This window comes from Suncus etruscus, chromosome 4 (genome assembly GCF_024139225.1).
Source record: "Suncus etruscus isolate mSunEtr1 chromosome 4, mSunEtr1.pri.cur, whole genome shotgun sequence".
Classification (NCBI taxonomy): Eukaryota; Metazoa; Chordata; class Mammalia; order Eulipotyphla; family Soricidae; genus Suncus; species Suncus etruscus.
Genome location: NC_064851.1, coordinates 48,712,937 through 48,730,354, shown reverse-complemented (window position 1 = coordinate 48,730,354; position 17,418 = coordinate 48,712,937). Strand labels below are relative to the sequence as shown.

The 17,418-nt window shown below is 38.0% G+C and overlaps 1 protein-coding gene across 1 annotated transcript in view; it reads right to left on the bottom strand.

Moving 5' to 3' along the window:
• Positions 1 to 17,418, bottom strand: part of FANCC (FA complementation group C) — a 126,036-nt gene that overhangs the window by 41,001 nt on the left and 67,617 nt on the right. The window contains exon 6 of the mRNA XM_049772236.1: positions 3,866 to 4,030. Within this exon, the coding sequence (XP_049628193.1) occupies positions 3,866 to 4,030 (165 nt within the window). The remainder of the gene's footprint in view (positions 1 to 3,865; positions 4,031 to 17,418) is intronic.

The window sequence follows — 17,418 nt, the reverse complement described above, 5'->3', positions numbered from 1 at the left end:
TTGTTATAAATTTATTTAATTTATATTATAAATTTTATACTTTAAGCAAACTATATTCAGACTGACCTTTAGATTTAAAAAAATTTCCTTTCCTAACTCTTAATAAATTGCATATTTGTTGGATTTATTAATTTCATGTAAATTTAAAATTTATTAGCATAGTTATTCACCCTATTAATTGTGAATATTATATACATATATAAAAGAAAGTATTTGAAAAATTTAAATTTACTGATTTAAAAATTTGCATCATTTCAGGGATTCAATTATAGTCTATATGTCTGTAGCTAAAGCCATCTATATAATACAACCTCCATAATAAAATTATCTCTGATATGTATAATATGAAGAAACAACAAAATAACTAATGGCATCAGAACTGATAAAGTATGTGGGAGGCAAATTTGGGTTGGAGAAGACCTTGGAATAATAATTAATACTGTAAACCACAGTACCTCAACAAGCACTGTAAATAAAAAATAAACTATTTTGTGTCTTTTTTTTTTTTTCGGTTTTTTTTGGGGGGCACACCCATTTGACGCTCAGGGGTTACTCCTGGCTATGCACTCAAAAATCACTCCTTGCTTGGGGAGGACCATATGGGACGTCGGGGGATCAAACCGTGGTCCATCCTAGGCTAGCGGTTACAAGGCTGACAGATGCCTTACCTCTAGCGCCACCACTCCAGCCCCATATTTTGTGTCTTTTTTTTGGCTTTTGGGCCATACCCAGTGATGCTCAGGGATTACTTGGCTATGCGTTCAGAAATCGCTCCTGGCTTGGGGGACTATATGGGACACTGGGGATCAAACCACAGTCTGTTCTAGTTTAGTGCGTGCAAGCCAAATGCCCTACCACTTGTGCCACCGTTCTGGTCCCAAAAACTTAGAACAAAACTTCTTTATAACCTACCAATTCTACTTCTTGACATCTATTCCCAAAACCCCTATTCAGAAAAGAAAAAAAATATTTTTTCATTCCCATGTTAATTTTCATACTAGTCACAACATCCCAAATCTAAAAACAACTCAAGTGTCAATGAACAATGAATGGATAAAGAAACTGTATTATATGCACATGGAAAACTACTTGGCTCTAAGAAAATAAAATCATGCAATTTGGTACTACATGAATGGATCCAGAGATGCTGGATGAAATTAATCAGGAGGAAAAAGCCTCTATCATATATGGAATATAAAGAAACACAATGAGAAAGTAACAAGTAGTTTAAGGCAACATATCCTGAGAACTGGTCCACAGAGATAAGCTTACTGTGGTGTGGCGAGGGCAGTGAGAGTGAACTAAGGGAGGGAACATTTTGGTGAAGGGTGTATTGATAGAATGTTGTATGAAGCCCTATCACTAATAAGTTGTAAATCACAATACTTAAGTTTTATTTTGGAACCACACCTGGTGGTACTCTGAACTTACTCCTACCTGCACTCAGGAATCACTCCTGATGAGGCTTGTGGAATCATATGGAATACCAGGGGTCAAATCTAGGTCAGTGTATGCGAGGCAAGCAGCATAGTTGTTGCACATACTTACAGTTTAAAAGTTAAAAAAAATGTTTTAGAGGTTTCTCAAAAAGTTAACTTAAAAATGTATTGAAACACAAAAAGTTTGAATCTCATGCCTTTTATTAAAACAACTGAATTGATGTTAGTACTCAGAGGAGTGAGTAAAAAAATGCTGCTGTCTAGCACAAATCAAAACAGAGCTAGCAGTCTTGTGCTCTACACCACTATATGCACTGCCAGTTTCACATCAAATCTGTTTGCTGTAGCAATATGAAATAATACATATATTACATTTGCCATTGAGAATACTTTTATGAAAACAAAATCTGTGTTGTGAAATGAAACATATCTAAAGCACTTCTGCTTCATAGTAAAAACTATTTAACCAGTAGAAAGTTTCTTTAAGTTGTAAGATTAACTAGACACATTTCTCCTAATGGAAATTTACTTGAAAGAATGACTGGCAGAGAATCGATGCTATTCAGCTGAGTATTGGTATATACTTAAAAAAAAAATCAGGGGGCCTTAGAGATAGCACAGCGGCAGGGTGTTTGCCTTGCATGCAAAAGGACGGTGGTTTGAATTCCAGCATCCCATATGGTCCCCCAAGCCTATCAGGGGCAATTCCTGAGCAGCATAGAGCCAGGAATAGGCCCTGAGTGCTGCTGGGTGTGACCCTAAAACCAAAACCAAAAATAAAACAAAACAAACAAACCAAGTAGTGCGTTTGGAGCAATGGTACAACAGGTAGGGCATTTGCCTTGCATATGGCTGACCTGGGTTTGATCACCGGAATCCCATATGGTCCCCCAAGCATGCCAAGATTAATTTTGAGAGAAGATTCAGGTGTAGCCCCTAAGAGCTGCTGAGTATGGCCCCAAAACAAAACAAAAATGAACCAAAAAATCAGTAGTGATGCTACTACCTCAAGTATTTGTAGCAGAAATGTGAATCTTGGAAAACTGTTCCTGCTGACTAGAGTTTGACAGATTCTCAATATATTTTTTAGATTCTCAACATTTATATTTTTTATGTGATCAGTGATCATAAAAATAAATGAAAATTTGGATACTGTAAAATAAAATATGCAATTATTTTCCAAATGAATCATGCATAAAGCTATACCATCCTACTTGGGCAAAAGATTCATGTTAAATACAAACCAATGCTTTTTAATGTTAACAGAGACCAACAACCCACTAGTGGTTTGTAATGTTAGCAAGCATGAAAAAAACCTTTAATTTTGGATTAAAAATCACTATGATTTATTCACAATATCTACAATTATCTATAAAAATATTCTTTTTCCAACAAAATATCTATATAGACTAGATTTCTTCAAATATTTCAAGCAAAACAAGTTTTCTGAATTGTTATTTTAACATGAACAATATTTTAAAACTTCAAATCAAGTAAATATTGTTAGATAAAACCCTTTGTGAAAAGCAAATGAACTCTCAACAATTTTGTTGTTGTTGTTTGTTTTGGCGACATCTAGTGGTACTCAGGATTTACTCCTGGCTCTGCATTCCAGAATCAATCCTAGAGGATCTTGGGGAACCATATGGGATGCTGAAGATTGAAGCTTGCGATGCAAGCTCTCCCCGCTGTACTATCACTCCAGTGACTCTAAACAGGTTTTGTTCTTATCCTTGGAAGGCCTTATTGGGGTTCTGTGATTTACAGTACTATAATTTATGGTTTCATACATGCATCATTCCATCATACCTATCGCCAGAGTCTGAAGAATGGGGCCTTTACTGCCACTGGGCATGTGGTTAGGACCCAGGTTTTAATGATAATTTCATGGCGCTACCTGGCTGAAATATGAAGATTTCCAAAAGACCTCCAGTTCTTTGGAGGATAGAGAACAGTTGTCAGGAGATTTGGGGATCTTAGAGTCATTGGTTAGTGAAAAAAGGCTGATCTCAGTGCCAGTGGGTGAGTCCAAAGTGTCCTGGGAATGTAGGAGGAGGAAGGCTCAGGTAGGGAATCAGTGTGAGGAGAAAGAGTGCTGGGAGCTGGAACTCCTCATGTGGGACAAAGGTAGCTTCTGGAGTAAAAGTCCTTTAGAGAATGGATTCATGATAAGAGAGGCAGTGTGTGTGTGTGTGGGGGGGGGGGGGGTCAACACAGAAATGGGGACTTGTGTGTGTGCGTGTGGGGGTCAACACAGAAATGGGGACTGGTGTGAAGACAACACAGAAATGGGGACTGGTGTGGGGAGCCAGAATTTCTGATTTAGCATCAACTCTCAGTAGTTCTTAGGAGCATCAGGTAGGATCCTGGGACTTCAACATCTGAAAATTGCATTTCCAAAAAAAGAATAAACAGATGTTACTTACAGCAAAAAGGCCTCATTCACTGCCTCAAAGAACTCAGGACAGAGCACTTCCTGTGGGTCATATCTGGGGCACATGAGCAGGGCATCCACCAGTGGTTCAAACTCAGGCAAAGCAATGAGTGGGACACAAACTTGTGACAGGGACTTCATGCATTCAGGACTCATCCTACAAAAGAAATGAATAGCTTCTCTAATCTTCAAGCCACATAAAATTCAAAATAAAATCATAGGCTGCAAAAGCTGTCACTGTTTTGTCCTTTGTTATACCATCAATGAAAGCATTTACAGTGATCCTTAAAAAGTTAGCTGCACTTAACCCTTTAGCTACAGTTCCAATTTCAATATCAACACATCAGGACATTGGCTTTCTAAAAACACCTTCAAATTTACTAGTCCTAAATAAAACAAATTACTTCTCCAAATTTTCTCTTCCCTCAGTGTTCACAATCTCCTCCCTGAAATCCTCCCTTTCTCTCCTGCCACTTACCCAAGACAGCAGGAACCAGTACCCATCTGATGGCAAGTTCATTCCAACACTTCCACCATGACCCTTTCCTGCAGCATCACCTCTGCTCTGGGTTACTGAAGAGCCTCCTCTAGTTTTTCCTCTATTTGCCCTGGTTTATAAGATATATTCCAGGCAATTCCTAGATTACTTAATTTGCTTGCTCCAAGTTTGTATTTAAAAAAAATTTTTTTTAGCCACACTGGCAGTGTTCAGATGTTATACCTGGCTTTGCACTCAGAAATTACTCCTGGCATTCTTGAGGGACCATATAGGATGTAGTTGATGGAACCCAGGATGGCTGCATGCAAGGCAAGCATGCTACCCACTATACTATCCAAGCTGTGAAATAGCTTTCCACCTCCCAGACAATAAGAAAAGTCATATTCTTTTTTTTTTCCTGGTCTACACCTGATGATATTCAGGACTTATTCCAAGTTTGTGCTCAATGATCTGTCCAGGTGGTGCTCAGAGAATAATATGGGATGATGGGGATTGAGCCTTGGTAAGCTGTGTGCAAAGCAAGCATCTTACACACTAAACTCTCTCCAGCCCAAAGTTTCTATGTTTTATCCTATTCATTTAATAAATACTGAGCCTTTACTATAATCAGGACTATCTGAAATGTCCTTGATACAGAAACAAAGATGGTAAATTCTAATAATGAAGAATCAAATATAAAATGACTAATACCAGAAAAATGTGACTGACAAATATAAAGCCAAAGGAAAGGGCTATTTTCAGTATTCCACAGAGTAAAGCAGCAGATCTTGAAGTCAATGCTGACGGGAGCAGGGGCGAGAAAGCAGGATCCTGGAGATGATCAGAAATGTGATCTTGTGATGTTCTGGGTTCAGTTAGTTTGGTATGGGAGCCACACCCAGCAATGATGGGAGGTTACTTGTGTCTCTGTCTTCCACATGTTGTTGGGCATCAAACCTGAGGTTTTTGCTTGTAAAAATGTACGTAGTTCTTTGAAGCATCTTGCTTAAAATGATCTTTTGATGGCCTTTGGATATTTTCTTTCAAAACATAATAATATATCTTGTTATTGATGTGTTTTCATTTTCTGTTCTGACACTAGATACTGTTCTGACCTAAACTCAGAAATGTTCTCTTGAATTACTTCTGTGGTAACTTCCTACTTATTATTCAGTTTATTCTCTATATAGAAAACTCTTTATTTTTAAATATTGAAATTCCTGAGTAGATTTCTGTCATCATGTGCAACTTATTTTTGTGTTGCTTTATCTGAATCTTTTTTGCTCTAGGTTTTCAATGAACTGTTCAAGCTAATCTTTCAATTCCTTTTATGCTTTTCATTACCATGATCTATTACTAATTTATAACTGTTTTTAATGTGCATTATTCTGTAGTATTCTATTACTTGATTTAACTGTACCTTCTATTTAATGGGTACAATAATATTACTGTGACATTTTTTGAATAATTAAAATATTGTACTGATTTCTACTTTTTATATTTTATGTTTAAATATCTGATGAGAAGGCAGAGTGATAGTACATCAAGTAAGGCACTGCCTTGCATGTAGCTAATCTGGATTCTAGCAGCAAATATGAAAAACTGAAAACTGCCAGGAGTTATCTCTGAGAACAGTTCGTGTTCCAAAAACAATGAAGAAAAATATCTGGTGAGAAATATCAATGTTGTTTTCCCAAAAAGCTGGACTAATAAGCATTCGCACCAGCAGTGAATAAAAACCCCTTTATACTCCCACCCCATCCACACCAGCACTGGTTGCTTTTGTTTTTTGTGATTTGTGCCAGTCTCTGTAACCATGAAATAATACCTCATTGTTGTTTTGATTTGCATCTCCTTGATGATTAGTAATGTGGAGCACTTTTTTCCTTTTGGACATCAGTATTTCTTCATTGAAATGTCTGTTCATTTCTTTTTCCCCTTTTATGATGGGGTTAGATATTTTTTCTTTCTAAGTTCTATCATGCCTTGTATATCTTATGTATTAACTCCTGATCAAATGAGTATTGGGTAAATAGTTTCCGAGGGTAGCCTTTGTATCTTAGTCACTCTTGCCTTTGAAATGAAGAAACTTCTCAGTTTAATGTAGTCCATTTTGTTTATCTTCGCTTCCACTTGCTTTGACAGTGGTGTTTCCTCCTTGAGATACCTTTATCCCACAAAGTCATGGAGTAAGTTTTGCTTAGGTTTTCCTCTGTGTACCTTATGGTTCTAGATCTGATATCAAGGTCTTCAATCCATTTAGATTTTATCTTTGTGCATGGTATTAAAAAGAGGTCTGAGTTTATTTTTTGCATGTTGTTGAAGAAGGTTTCCTTGATTCACACTGTAATTCTTACCCCTTTATCAAAGATTAATTGATTGTATATCTAGGGGTCAGTATCAGAATACTCAAGTCTATTCCATTGACCTCAGGATCTGTCTTTATTCCAATACCATGATGTTTTTATGACTACTGCTTCATAATACATTTTGTTGGGAAAACTGATGCTTCCCATTTTATTTTTTCCAAGGACTGCTTTACCTATTTGTGGACGTTTATTGTTCCAAATGAACTTCAGAAGTGTTTGATCAGGGCCAGGAAGGTGGCGCTAGAGGTAAGGTGTCTGCCTTGCAAGCGCTAGCTAGGACGGACCGTGGTTCGATCCCCCGGTGTCCCATATGGTCCCCCAAGCCAGGGGCGATTTCTGAGCACATAGCCAGGAGTAACCCCTGAGCATCAAACGGGTGTGACCCAAAAACCAAAAAAAAAAAAAAACAAACAAGTGTTTGATCAGCTACTTTGAAAAATTAATGGATATCTTTATAGGGACTGGGAATAAATGAATATTCCTCAAAATTGAAGAATTGAGAAATTGAGCTTCCATATGATCAAGCAATACCACTCTTACGAATGTACCCTAGTAACCCATAACACCATGCAAAAAAGCCCTCTGCAATCCTATTTGTTGCAGCACTATTTACAATAGCCAGAACCTGAAAATAATACAAATACCCAAGAATAGATGAGTAGCTAAAGAAACTGTGGTTCTATACAATGGAATACTATGCAGCCATTAGGAAAAATAAAGTCATAAAATTTGCTTACATGGATGGATATGGAGGTTATTATGCTGAGTGAAATGAGTGGAACAAACATAGAATAATTGCACCCACAGAGCAAAAGACAACATAATAATAATATCCAGACGCCATAGAGATGAGGGTCAGGTAGGATGCTTGCCGCGAGTGTTGAGTGCAGTTAGGGTAGAGAAGGGTCCACTATGACAATAATAATTGAAACTGATCACTCTGGACAAGAACTGGGTGATAAAAGAGGTGCAATGGTACCCCTTAATTAATGATAGTAATAAACAGTGGCAAAAAGAAAAAGGAGATACATAGGGGGCAGAGATAAAGAAAAAAAATGCTTGCCCCAGAGACAGTGGGGTGGAAGGGAGGAAAACTGGGGACATTTGTGGTGGGAAAAGTGCACTGGTGAAGGGTGATGTACATTTTATGACTGAAACTCAGTTATAAACAATGTTGTAACCATGGTGCTTAAATAAAGTAATTATAAAAATAAAAAACCTTGACTTTTTTCTAAAATTTATCTGGTGAATGTTGTCTGCCTACTTAAATTTAAGGGACAAATACTAAAAAGCTAGTAGTTTGTATTAATGGAGCAAGTTAACTATGATCATCATTCACTATAGGAACAGTCTTTACAACGCTGTGACACTCTTTACAATGCTGTGACACTCTTTACAATGATAAGGTCCAACACCCATTCTTGATAAAAACTCTCAGCAAGATAGGAATGAAAGAAACCTTTCTCAATGTAGTTAAGGCCATCTACCACAAGCCAATGGCAAATATTATCCTCTATGAAGAAAAACTAAAAGCCTTTCCTCTAAATTCTAATACAAGACAAGGCTGTCATCTCTCACCACTCCTGTTCAACATAATACTGGAAGTCCTAGCTATAGCAATTAGGTAAGAAAAAGATATCAAGGGAATCCAGATAGGAAAGGAAGAAGTCAAGATCTCTCTGTTTGCAGATTACATGATATTTACCCTAAACTGCTGGTATAATCTACAATATTTTTCTCAAGCTGGTAGAATCTACAATCATATTTTTCTCAGGCTGATAGAATCAACAATAATATTTTAGTCAGTTATTTAGTATTCTGTGGACTATGAAAATGTTTGGCCTTTTAGTAATATCTATCCTCTTTTGTTTGTTTGTTTGTTTGTTTTGGGACCACACCTGGTGACACTCAGAGGTTACTCCTGGCTCAGAAATCACTCCTGGCTTGGGGAACCATATGGGATGCTATGGGATTGAACCATGGTCGTCTTAGGTCAACCGCATACAAGGCAAACATCCTAACACTGCACTACCGCTCCAGGCCCACAACTACCCTCTTTTTATAATAGTTCTTTGGTATAACATTAATAGACAATGGACTTGCATTTTGTTGATTAATAGTTGACTAGCAAGAATTCTATTCAAGAGGAAAGGATAAGTATTTTTCTGATTTGTTTATGGTAAATAAAACTGATGACAAAGAATTTATAGAATACATATAATGTTTAGATGGTTGTCTAATGATTGTGCTGACACATAGCTATGGCTATAAAACATGTCATGCTTGACCTACTCAACTTACTACTATTGATATTGTTTTTCTTTAAATATGAAGCATAACTCCCAATAAATCGGACTCAATTCAAACTACTCGAGTGTGTTCGATCTCTGAGTAGCCACTCTTCACTGACTCCTCGCTCCCATCCTCCTATCGAATAACCCAGAAGCCCCTCTCAGTGCTGCCTGACTCAGCTGGCCTGCAGCAATATTCAAAGTAGCTAGTTTGGCTGAATCCTAAACTTCTGTGAAACAACAAAGGAGACCTAGGGGAAGAGGTAAGGGGAAAGCTACTGGACTGTGGTAGTTGAGGTGTGAATGTCTCAAAGAGGTGCAAGTTGCCTGCAAGTACAAATTCAGAGCCTACTTAAGTCCTGTGAATGAAGATGTGACCCCAAAAAGCATGTGGAATATAGCAAGGCCAGAATATGATCTCTGGTGTGCAATGCAACACAGCTGAGTATGTGAACACCACTGTACTCCTGCACCCACAGATGAGTATGTGAGAAGATAGACAAGTGTGAGCACTGTATCCTGTGTACTAGAAGTAGGGGTGCAGCCATCACAACCTCACAACTGCTAGCAACACCAATAGGAACAGCAATGGAAGAAAGGGGAAACAAAACCAAACCAAACCCTTGTAATAAGCATTAGTCAATACAGAACAAGGTGTTTTATAAGACTCACATCAGAGTTCTGGTAAATTCTGAATTTCTTTATAAAATGCAGGAACTTTTACTATTTATCTAATAGGTTTATTTGAACTTAGAATGCCCTAAGTCAGTAATGAAACTAATTGCCATTTCATTGTGGCCCTTGCCAACAAGGGTGTGGAAAGAGATGCCTCAAAGAACTTTGCTGTTGCCAGGGATTTCTTTATAAGGTCTCTTATGATTCTACTTCTATAGCTTGATAAGGTCTCATTAATCCCTCTATTACTGCTCTTCCTACATTTCATGAGTTTTGGTATACCATGCATAGAATGATCCAAGCAAGACACCTTCTAATATTCTTGTGATTTCCTCTTTAATTCACTGTACTCGAATGTGCTATTTCATTTGCATGTTTCTTCTTACTTAGGTCCATTTTCAGACTTTAGGGTGAAATCATACCTTAGTATGATTTCAATCTTAAATATGTTAGAATTTTGTGGCCTGAAATATACTGTATTTTGCAAAACATTCTGTGTGTGCTTGAGATAAATTTATTTTTGCTTTACTGGGTGATGAATTCTGTATTACTGTTAGAACAAAATCACCTATAATGTTGTTCAATTCCTCTTCCCTTACTGAAAGTCAGTTTGCTTGATATACATATCCTTGAAGCTGGAATGTGCTGAAATATCCTTAAACTGCTACTTTTTATTTTCTCACTTATTCTATCACTGTTTTATCACTTATTCTATCACTACCAATAATTGGGTACTCTGCTTTTTGTTACTTTTGATTTGTTTTTTTGTTTGTTTGTTTGTTTTTGGGCCACATTCGTTGGCGCTCAGGGGTTACTCCTGGCTATGCGCTCAGAAATCGCTCCTGGCTTGGGAGGACCATATGAGATGCTGGGGGATCCAACCAAAGTACATCCTAGGCTAGCACTTGCAAGGTGTCTGCAAGGCGTCTAGCACCACCGCTCTGGCCCCAGGTACTTTTTTTTTTTTATAATTGTTCTATTTTCCTGGTGATGATTTTAATCACTAAATCATTCCCTGTTCTGTAAACTTCTGGCTCAAAGTATTAGTATCTAATAAAATTACAGTTCCTCCAGAACCACTCTTTAGTCTCTAAATGGAATTTAATCTGTTACATTTAAAAAAATTTAATAAGGGAAAGAGAACTATTGACAGTTGTTTTGGTTATGTTTGTCTCTATTTCTACTCTTGATGTCATTAGATATGTATATCATTTTGTATAACCTTTAATAGTCTTCTCATTTTCTTTTCTGCAAATTCTATATCAGTTGCTGCCATGGAAATGGCATAAATTATCTTGTAGCTTTAACAATCTATTTAAAATAAGTAACAACTTCCTTCAGTTGCATATAGAAGTTCTAATTTCTATCTCCCCTACAGGCTGAGATAATAGATCAAATCTTTCGAAAATGAATCCATTAATTCAGATTCATAGTGACTTTTATACTTTTATTTTTTCAGTTTTATACCAGAGTTGAAGTAAATCTTGCACTTCCATTAGGATGCTACCAGATTCTGGATTTATCTAAGATTGTTTTCCCAGATATTTCATTATACTTTTGTGCAGATTTTTTGCTTTATTCTGATAAACTTCCTGGAACATTACTTACAGTAGTCTAACTTTAATTTACCTAAGAAGGTCTTAATATTTCCTTGAGTTTTGAAAGAGAATTTGCTGAATCATCTTGGAAGTTCAAAAAAAAAAATCTTACTGTTTTGTGTTCCACTCCCTTTAAACTTTGTGTTTCTGATGATAAGTCTGTGAATAGCTTTTAGTGCTTCTTTGTTTATGGGATGTTGCTATTCTTGTCTTTCTTTGACTTTTGTCACTTTAATGTCTACATGCAAACTTTATGGTTCCCCACAGCTGAATTCCTGTAAGGTTTCTGAACTTAGATGCAATTCCTTCCTTCCTATAACAATTCCTTCCTCAGATTGGATAAGCTCTTTGCTATTTTCTATCTTTCAAAAGCTGTTTCTGGAATTCTCACAAAGTACATGTAAGTGCATATTTATATGGGCTACTTTAAGATGCCCGATTAAGTCCTTCTAAAGTCTTCAAAGACATGTCAGCTCATGGACCAGCTCCATTGACTCATTTTATTCTTGAAAGAAATTTAAATCAAGCTGTGAAAATCCACAACAGGTACACCTGCTTCACAGGTGAAAACTCTAGGATGCTGGTGGAAGATGGAGCTAAGACCCCGCCCTACCAAAGCCTCAGCAGTTGCATCTATACCCTACAATCACCACAACAGTTCAACATCACCGCATAACCACTAATCTTTGCAAAGATACCTGATGAACAAAAACTCCAGGTATGCTGGTTTGTGGACTGAGAACTCTGGGTCTTCTCAGAGTGAGTATGAGCAATCTCCCTTTGCCCCTTAGTACTTCAGGAAACCTGGCAGCCACAGACATTCCCACAGTCATCACCATGTCAACTCATTAACTCAGTTCTACTGGAATTCTTGGAACATATAGCTGTATAAGTGGCCATACCAGACCTCCAGATTTTTCAATACTGACACCCAGTAGGAGCACACCAAATTAGATATTAAAGTAGCATAGAAGCTATTTAAGCTTAACAAACAAAACAAAACCAGTAACACAGAATGTCCAACTGCAACAGTTTAGTATATCTTCCATACCTAAAGACCCCAATATGATATATAACAATTTTCAGAGATTTTCTTTTCTGAAGTTTATTTCAATACCAGTTCTTACACCATCAGCATAGTTCTAACAAACAATATACAGTAAATTATTTCATGCCTCATCCACACACTCAGAAATACACTCACACATATGTCTTACAAACTCACAAAACACACTCCCCCATCCCCACCCCAGAGGAAGCCATGGCTTGTGTGCTCCTAACTGTTCTTGCTGCTGCTCATGCACTACACCCTCGGCCCATCAGGAATCAGGACAGCAACCCCGTACCTCATGCAGAGTAGAGGAACCAATACTGGTCAGAACTAAGTGTCCCAGACTCTGGAAACCACCAAGATGCCCTTCAACAGATGAATGGCTAAAGAAACTGTGGTACATATATACAATGGAATATTATGCAGCGTCAGGAGAGATGAAACCATGAAATTTTCCTATACATGGATGTACATGGAATCTATTATGCTGAGTGAAATAAGTCAGAGGGAGAGAGATAGATGCAGAATAGTCTCACTAATTTATGGGTTTTAAGAAAAATGAAAGACATTCTTGCAATAATTTTCACAGACAAAAGAGAGGAGGGCTTGGATATTTAGTTCTGTCCTTGACTTGACAGCTTCTTCTCACAAATCTGAACCACATTTGGCTTTAGAGAAGAAGCAGTTGAAACCCTCAGTATGGCTTAAAGATGATCATCATTAAAAACCAAAAAAAAAAAAAAAAAAAGTTTTGGGCCCAGAGAGATAGCACAGCGGTATTTGCCTTGCAAGCAGCTGATCCAGGATCAAAGGTGGTTGGTTCGAATCCCGGTGTCCCATATGGTCCCCCGTGCATGCCAGGAGCTATTTCTGAGCAGACAGCCAGGAGTAACCCCTGAACACCACTGGGTGTGGCCCAAAAACAAAAAACAAAAACAAAACAAAACAAAAAAAAGATGATCATCATTAAGTGTAGATCTGTACTTTGACTTATTGAAGTTCAATGTAGAGAATAACTTTTCACACAAATATGTGCTACCAAAATGGCACATGGTGCACTTGAACACTCGGGAAAGCTCAGGGATGCTGGGGGGCAATTCTCTCAAAAATTGCCCATGCATCTCTGCTTTTCCACTAATCTCCCTGAACTTGGCTTTGAGATCAGAGTTGCATTGCAGGTCAATAAGCTCCATTTGAAGCACAGGAGGGGCATCTTGCACATCAAAGTAAAAGGGGTCCACAAGAATTTGGAAAGTGGCTCTGTGCTTTTTGAAGTCTGCAAATCTGTGATCAAATTCCTTCTCTAGCTTAAAAATAGCATCAACATATTTCTCACCACTGAATGGTATGCCTGCATCCACAAGTTCCTTGCATGCTGGGAAATAGCAAAGGTTTGTCTGAGAGAGCTGGGATTTCCATAACACAAGTTTTGTGGAGAAGGTAAGGCATTTGCCTTTCATGCAGAAGGTTATCAGTTCTAATCCGGCTTCCCATATGGTCCCTGTGCCTGCCAGGAGCAATTTCTGAGCATGGAGCCAGGAGTTTCCCCTGAGCACTGCTGGGTGTGACCCAAAAGCCAAAAAAAAAAAAAAAAAAATTAAGTGTAAAACAAAATGTCTTCAAGTCACCTGCTGAAGATGATCAAGTCATCTGCTAAAGTCATCTAAGTGAAATTTTCCAATCAGTTAAATTCCTCAGGTACAGAATTCAATTTTTTTCTTTTTATTGTTTTTGCTTGTTTGTTTTTTGTTTTGGCCACACCCAGTGATGCTCAGGGATTACTCCTGGCTATGCAATCAGAAATCACTCCTGGCTTGGGGAACTATATGGGATGCTGGGGGATCAAACTGTGGTCCGTCTAGGCTAGTGTGGGCAAGGCCTTACCGCTTGCATCACTATTCCAGCCCCATCTTCGGTTGTTTAAAAATAAATTTTTTTGGTTGTCTTAAATTTTAATTTCCTTATTCATATCTTCATTTTGCATGTCTCACCTTCCTTGTTTATTTATTTCTCTTCTAATGCAATGAGCTTCTTTCTTTGGGGTGGGAGCTATTTAGGCCACAAATATTGGTGCTCAGAGGTTACTCCTGGCTCTACTCCCAGGATTTACTCCTGGTTAACTTGAGGGACCACCTGAAATATGGGGATTGAACCCAGATCAGCCATATAAAAGGCAAGCACCATACCTACTGTGCTATTTCTCCACACCAGCAGAGTTTCTTTAAGCCAAGCACCTTGAATTCTGTGTCAAGTAATTAATTCATATATCTATTTCTTTAAAGTAGGATTCTGGGTATTATCTTTGTTCCTGATATCCATTCTGAATTATATTTTATTTTTATTTTCACTGTTTGGGTCACACCTGATGGTGCTCAGGGGCCACACCTGACTCAGTGCTCAGTTTCTTTTAGATTAGAAGATCCCAAACATATGTAGGCTCAAAAACATTGGAAATCTAGCTCTTTAAGCGAACAGAATGCACCTGTCAATTGTACCCAGGACTACTACCCCTGCTGGAGCATTTCCCACCTCTCAGAGTCACTCTGGAAAACACTAACTTCAATCATGATCATGTCTCCTATTCTTTCATATTATTTGTTTGTTTTCAACTGTGTTTTATTTAGAAAAGTCACCCTCCCAATCTTTATGTGTGAGCTTTATTTAGGACAAGACTTTCTTAAACACACAGGCTGATAAAGAATCTTGGGATTCTTTGAATTCTTTTTCTGGGGATGCACATTTTCTAGGCTTCTGCAAATTATTTCCCATTTACAGAACGTGGCCAGTTTCTTTTCTAGGAGTTTATAGTCTCTTATTCCCTCTGGTGTTTGTCTTTGGTACTGCAGGTCCTCCTGGACTGAGGCAAACCACTGGGCTCTTTCTCCTTGTATCCCAGGCAGGTGGTTGTGTGTTAGTGTCAATTGTGACTGTTAATTGTCAGGAGTGAATAACTGAGTTAATCATCAGGAGATGGAGTTCTGGGTGAGCATTCCATTAATTCCTTGCCTATCCAGCCTTCAAGGGAACACCTTCATGGGTACTTTCATGGGCCAACAGCACTGCCAGCTCTCTGATGCCCAACAAGTAGCTGGGATCTCTGTGACTCTGCAGTCCCAGCCACTCAAAGTACCCCAGGGCAGTCCTCAGGCAGTAGTCGATAGAGAGACGTACAATCCAGGACACATTCTCTTTTGCCTTTCTCACCAAAACGGGAAACTGCAAGTTGTATTTGTTTGTTGTTGTTTTCCGTTTTTGTTGATCATATCTGGCAGTTCTCAAGGGTCCCTCCAGGCGTGGTGCCACAAATTGAACTCAGGTCAGTCCAGTGCTTATCTCTCCATCCTAGCTCTCATGCCCCTGCCACCCTGGCATTTGAGCCTGTGTTGGGTAAGGATGAGTGGCTGCCACCAAACAGCTCTAATACCCACTTCAGTGCGGCTCTTTTCAGAGCTTGCCAGGTACTTTCATGGCCCCGTCATTGTTTGAAGTTGCATTAGGCTTATTAAGCCTGCACTGTGAGTAAGTCAATGTCACTGTGAGAGAAACAGGCTGAGATTAGAGCTTCCCAATTCACTATCTTACTGACACTCTCCTAAAGAATTTGTTTTGTTTTGGCCCACACCCAGCCCAGCGGTACCCAGGGGTTGGTGTTACTTTTGGTTCTGAACTCAGGAATCATTCCTGGAGGACTTGGGGGACCATATGGGGTGCCAGAGATTGAATCCAGGTAGGCTACATGCAAGGCAAATGCCCTACCTATTGTACTCCGTCCCTCTTGAATTTCTGAATGTTTAGTGTAGTCTGTTTTCCACTCTGAAGAATGAACAGTTTGTTTCCTAGTCATTTCCATAATGCAGTGTCTGACTAAATATGATCTATAGGAGTCATTTCTATTTTTTGACATACTAATACTTATTTTTTTTATACACTGCAAATATCTTCTAAGTCTGTGGCCAGTGGTATTTTTCCAGTTGTTAATAGGATGATTTAGGGGGTTTTGCTTTTTCTTTTGATTTCTGCTTACTCTGAGTTGAATTTTTAAAAATCAGAACCTTGACATATTTTGGGAATTTGGTACATACACACAGACTGAATTCTACCAACTTTTGTAATCTCCTGAATGATTTTTATTTTTTATTTTAAAATATTTAATTAAGATTGAATTATTTAATATACCTCAAGGTTAAATAAAAAAATCTTTGACATGCAGATAAGTCTTTATATATGTTTTACATGCATTCTGAGGATTCATATTACTGTTTTAGCAACTTTAAAGACCATAAAAATGTACCTATTTTAAGTGTACAATTTAAATTATCAGAAAATTACTAAGTTGGAAAAGCATCAACTCTATTCTGCTTGAGGACATTTCCATCATGTCAAGATCTTTTAGGTTCATTTTGCAGAAAATCTCAGCTCCTATCTCAAGCTCCCAGCAACTCTATCTGGATTTGTTCACAAAGAAGCACATTCCAACAGTTGTGTGATATAGTATGAATCAGCTATCTGTCTGAGAATTGTATGATACTAAGTGCAGTGTATTTTGAGTATCAATAGGTTTAATCAATATTTGAATTGCAACCACTTTTCTTTCACCAATTAATGATCATGCTCTGAGCACAGACAAGGACTACTGCGATTGTCATTTACAGGGCATCTACATTATGCGTTATGCAAGTAACGTGTAATCTAATCGTATATGCTTTTTATTTATATTTTTGTTTTTGAGCCACAACTGGTGGCACTCAGGGGTAGTCCTGGCTCTGTGCTCAGAAATTACTCCTGGAAGGCTCGGGGACGATATGGGATGCCAGAAATCGAACCTGGGTTGGTCACAGCAAAGCAAAAGCCCTCCCTGCTGTGCTATTGCTCCAGCCCCAGGGCTGATGTTTAAGATATATAGGAAACACTCAAAAATGTCAACAACAATCAAACAAACAAGCCCATCAAAAAAGAATAGAGTATCTGAACTTACTCATCTTCAAATAATATAAAAGAGATAGGCAACAGGCATATGAAAAACTGTTCATCTTCACTCATAATTACTATAGTAGCAATGTTTTTACAGCATTATTTAAGATAA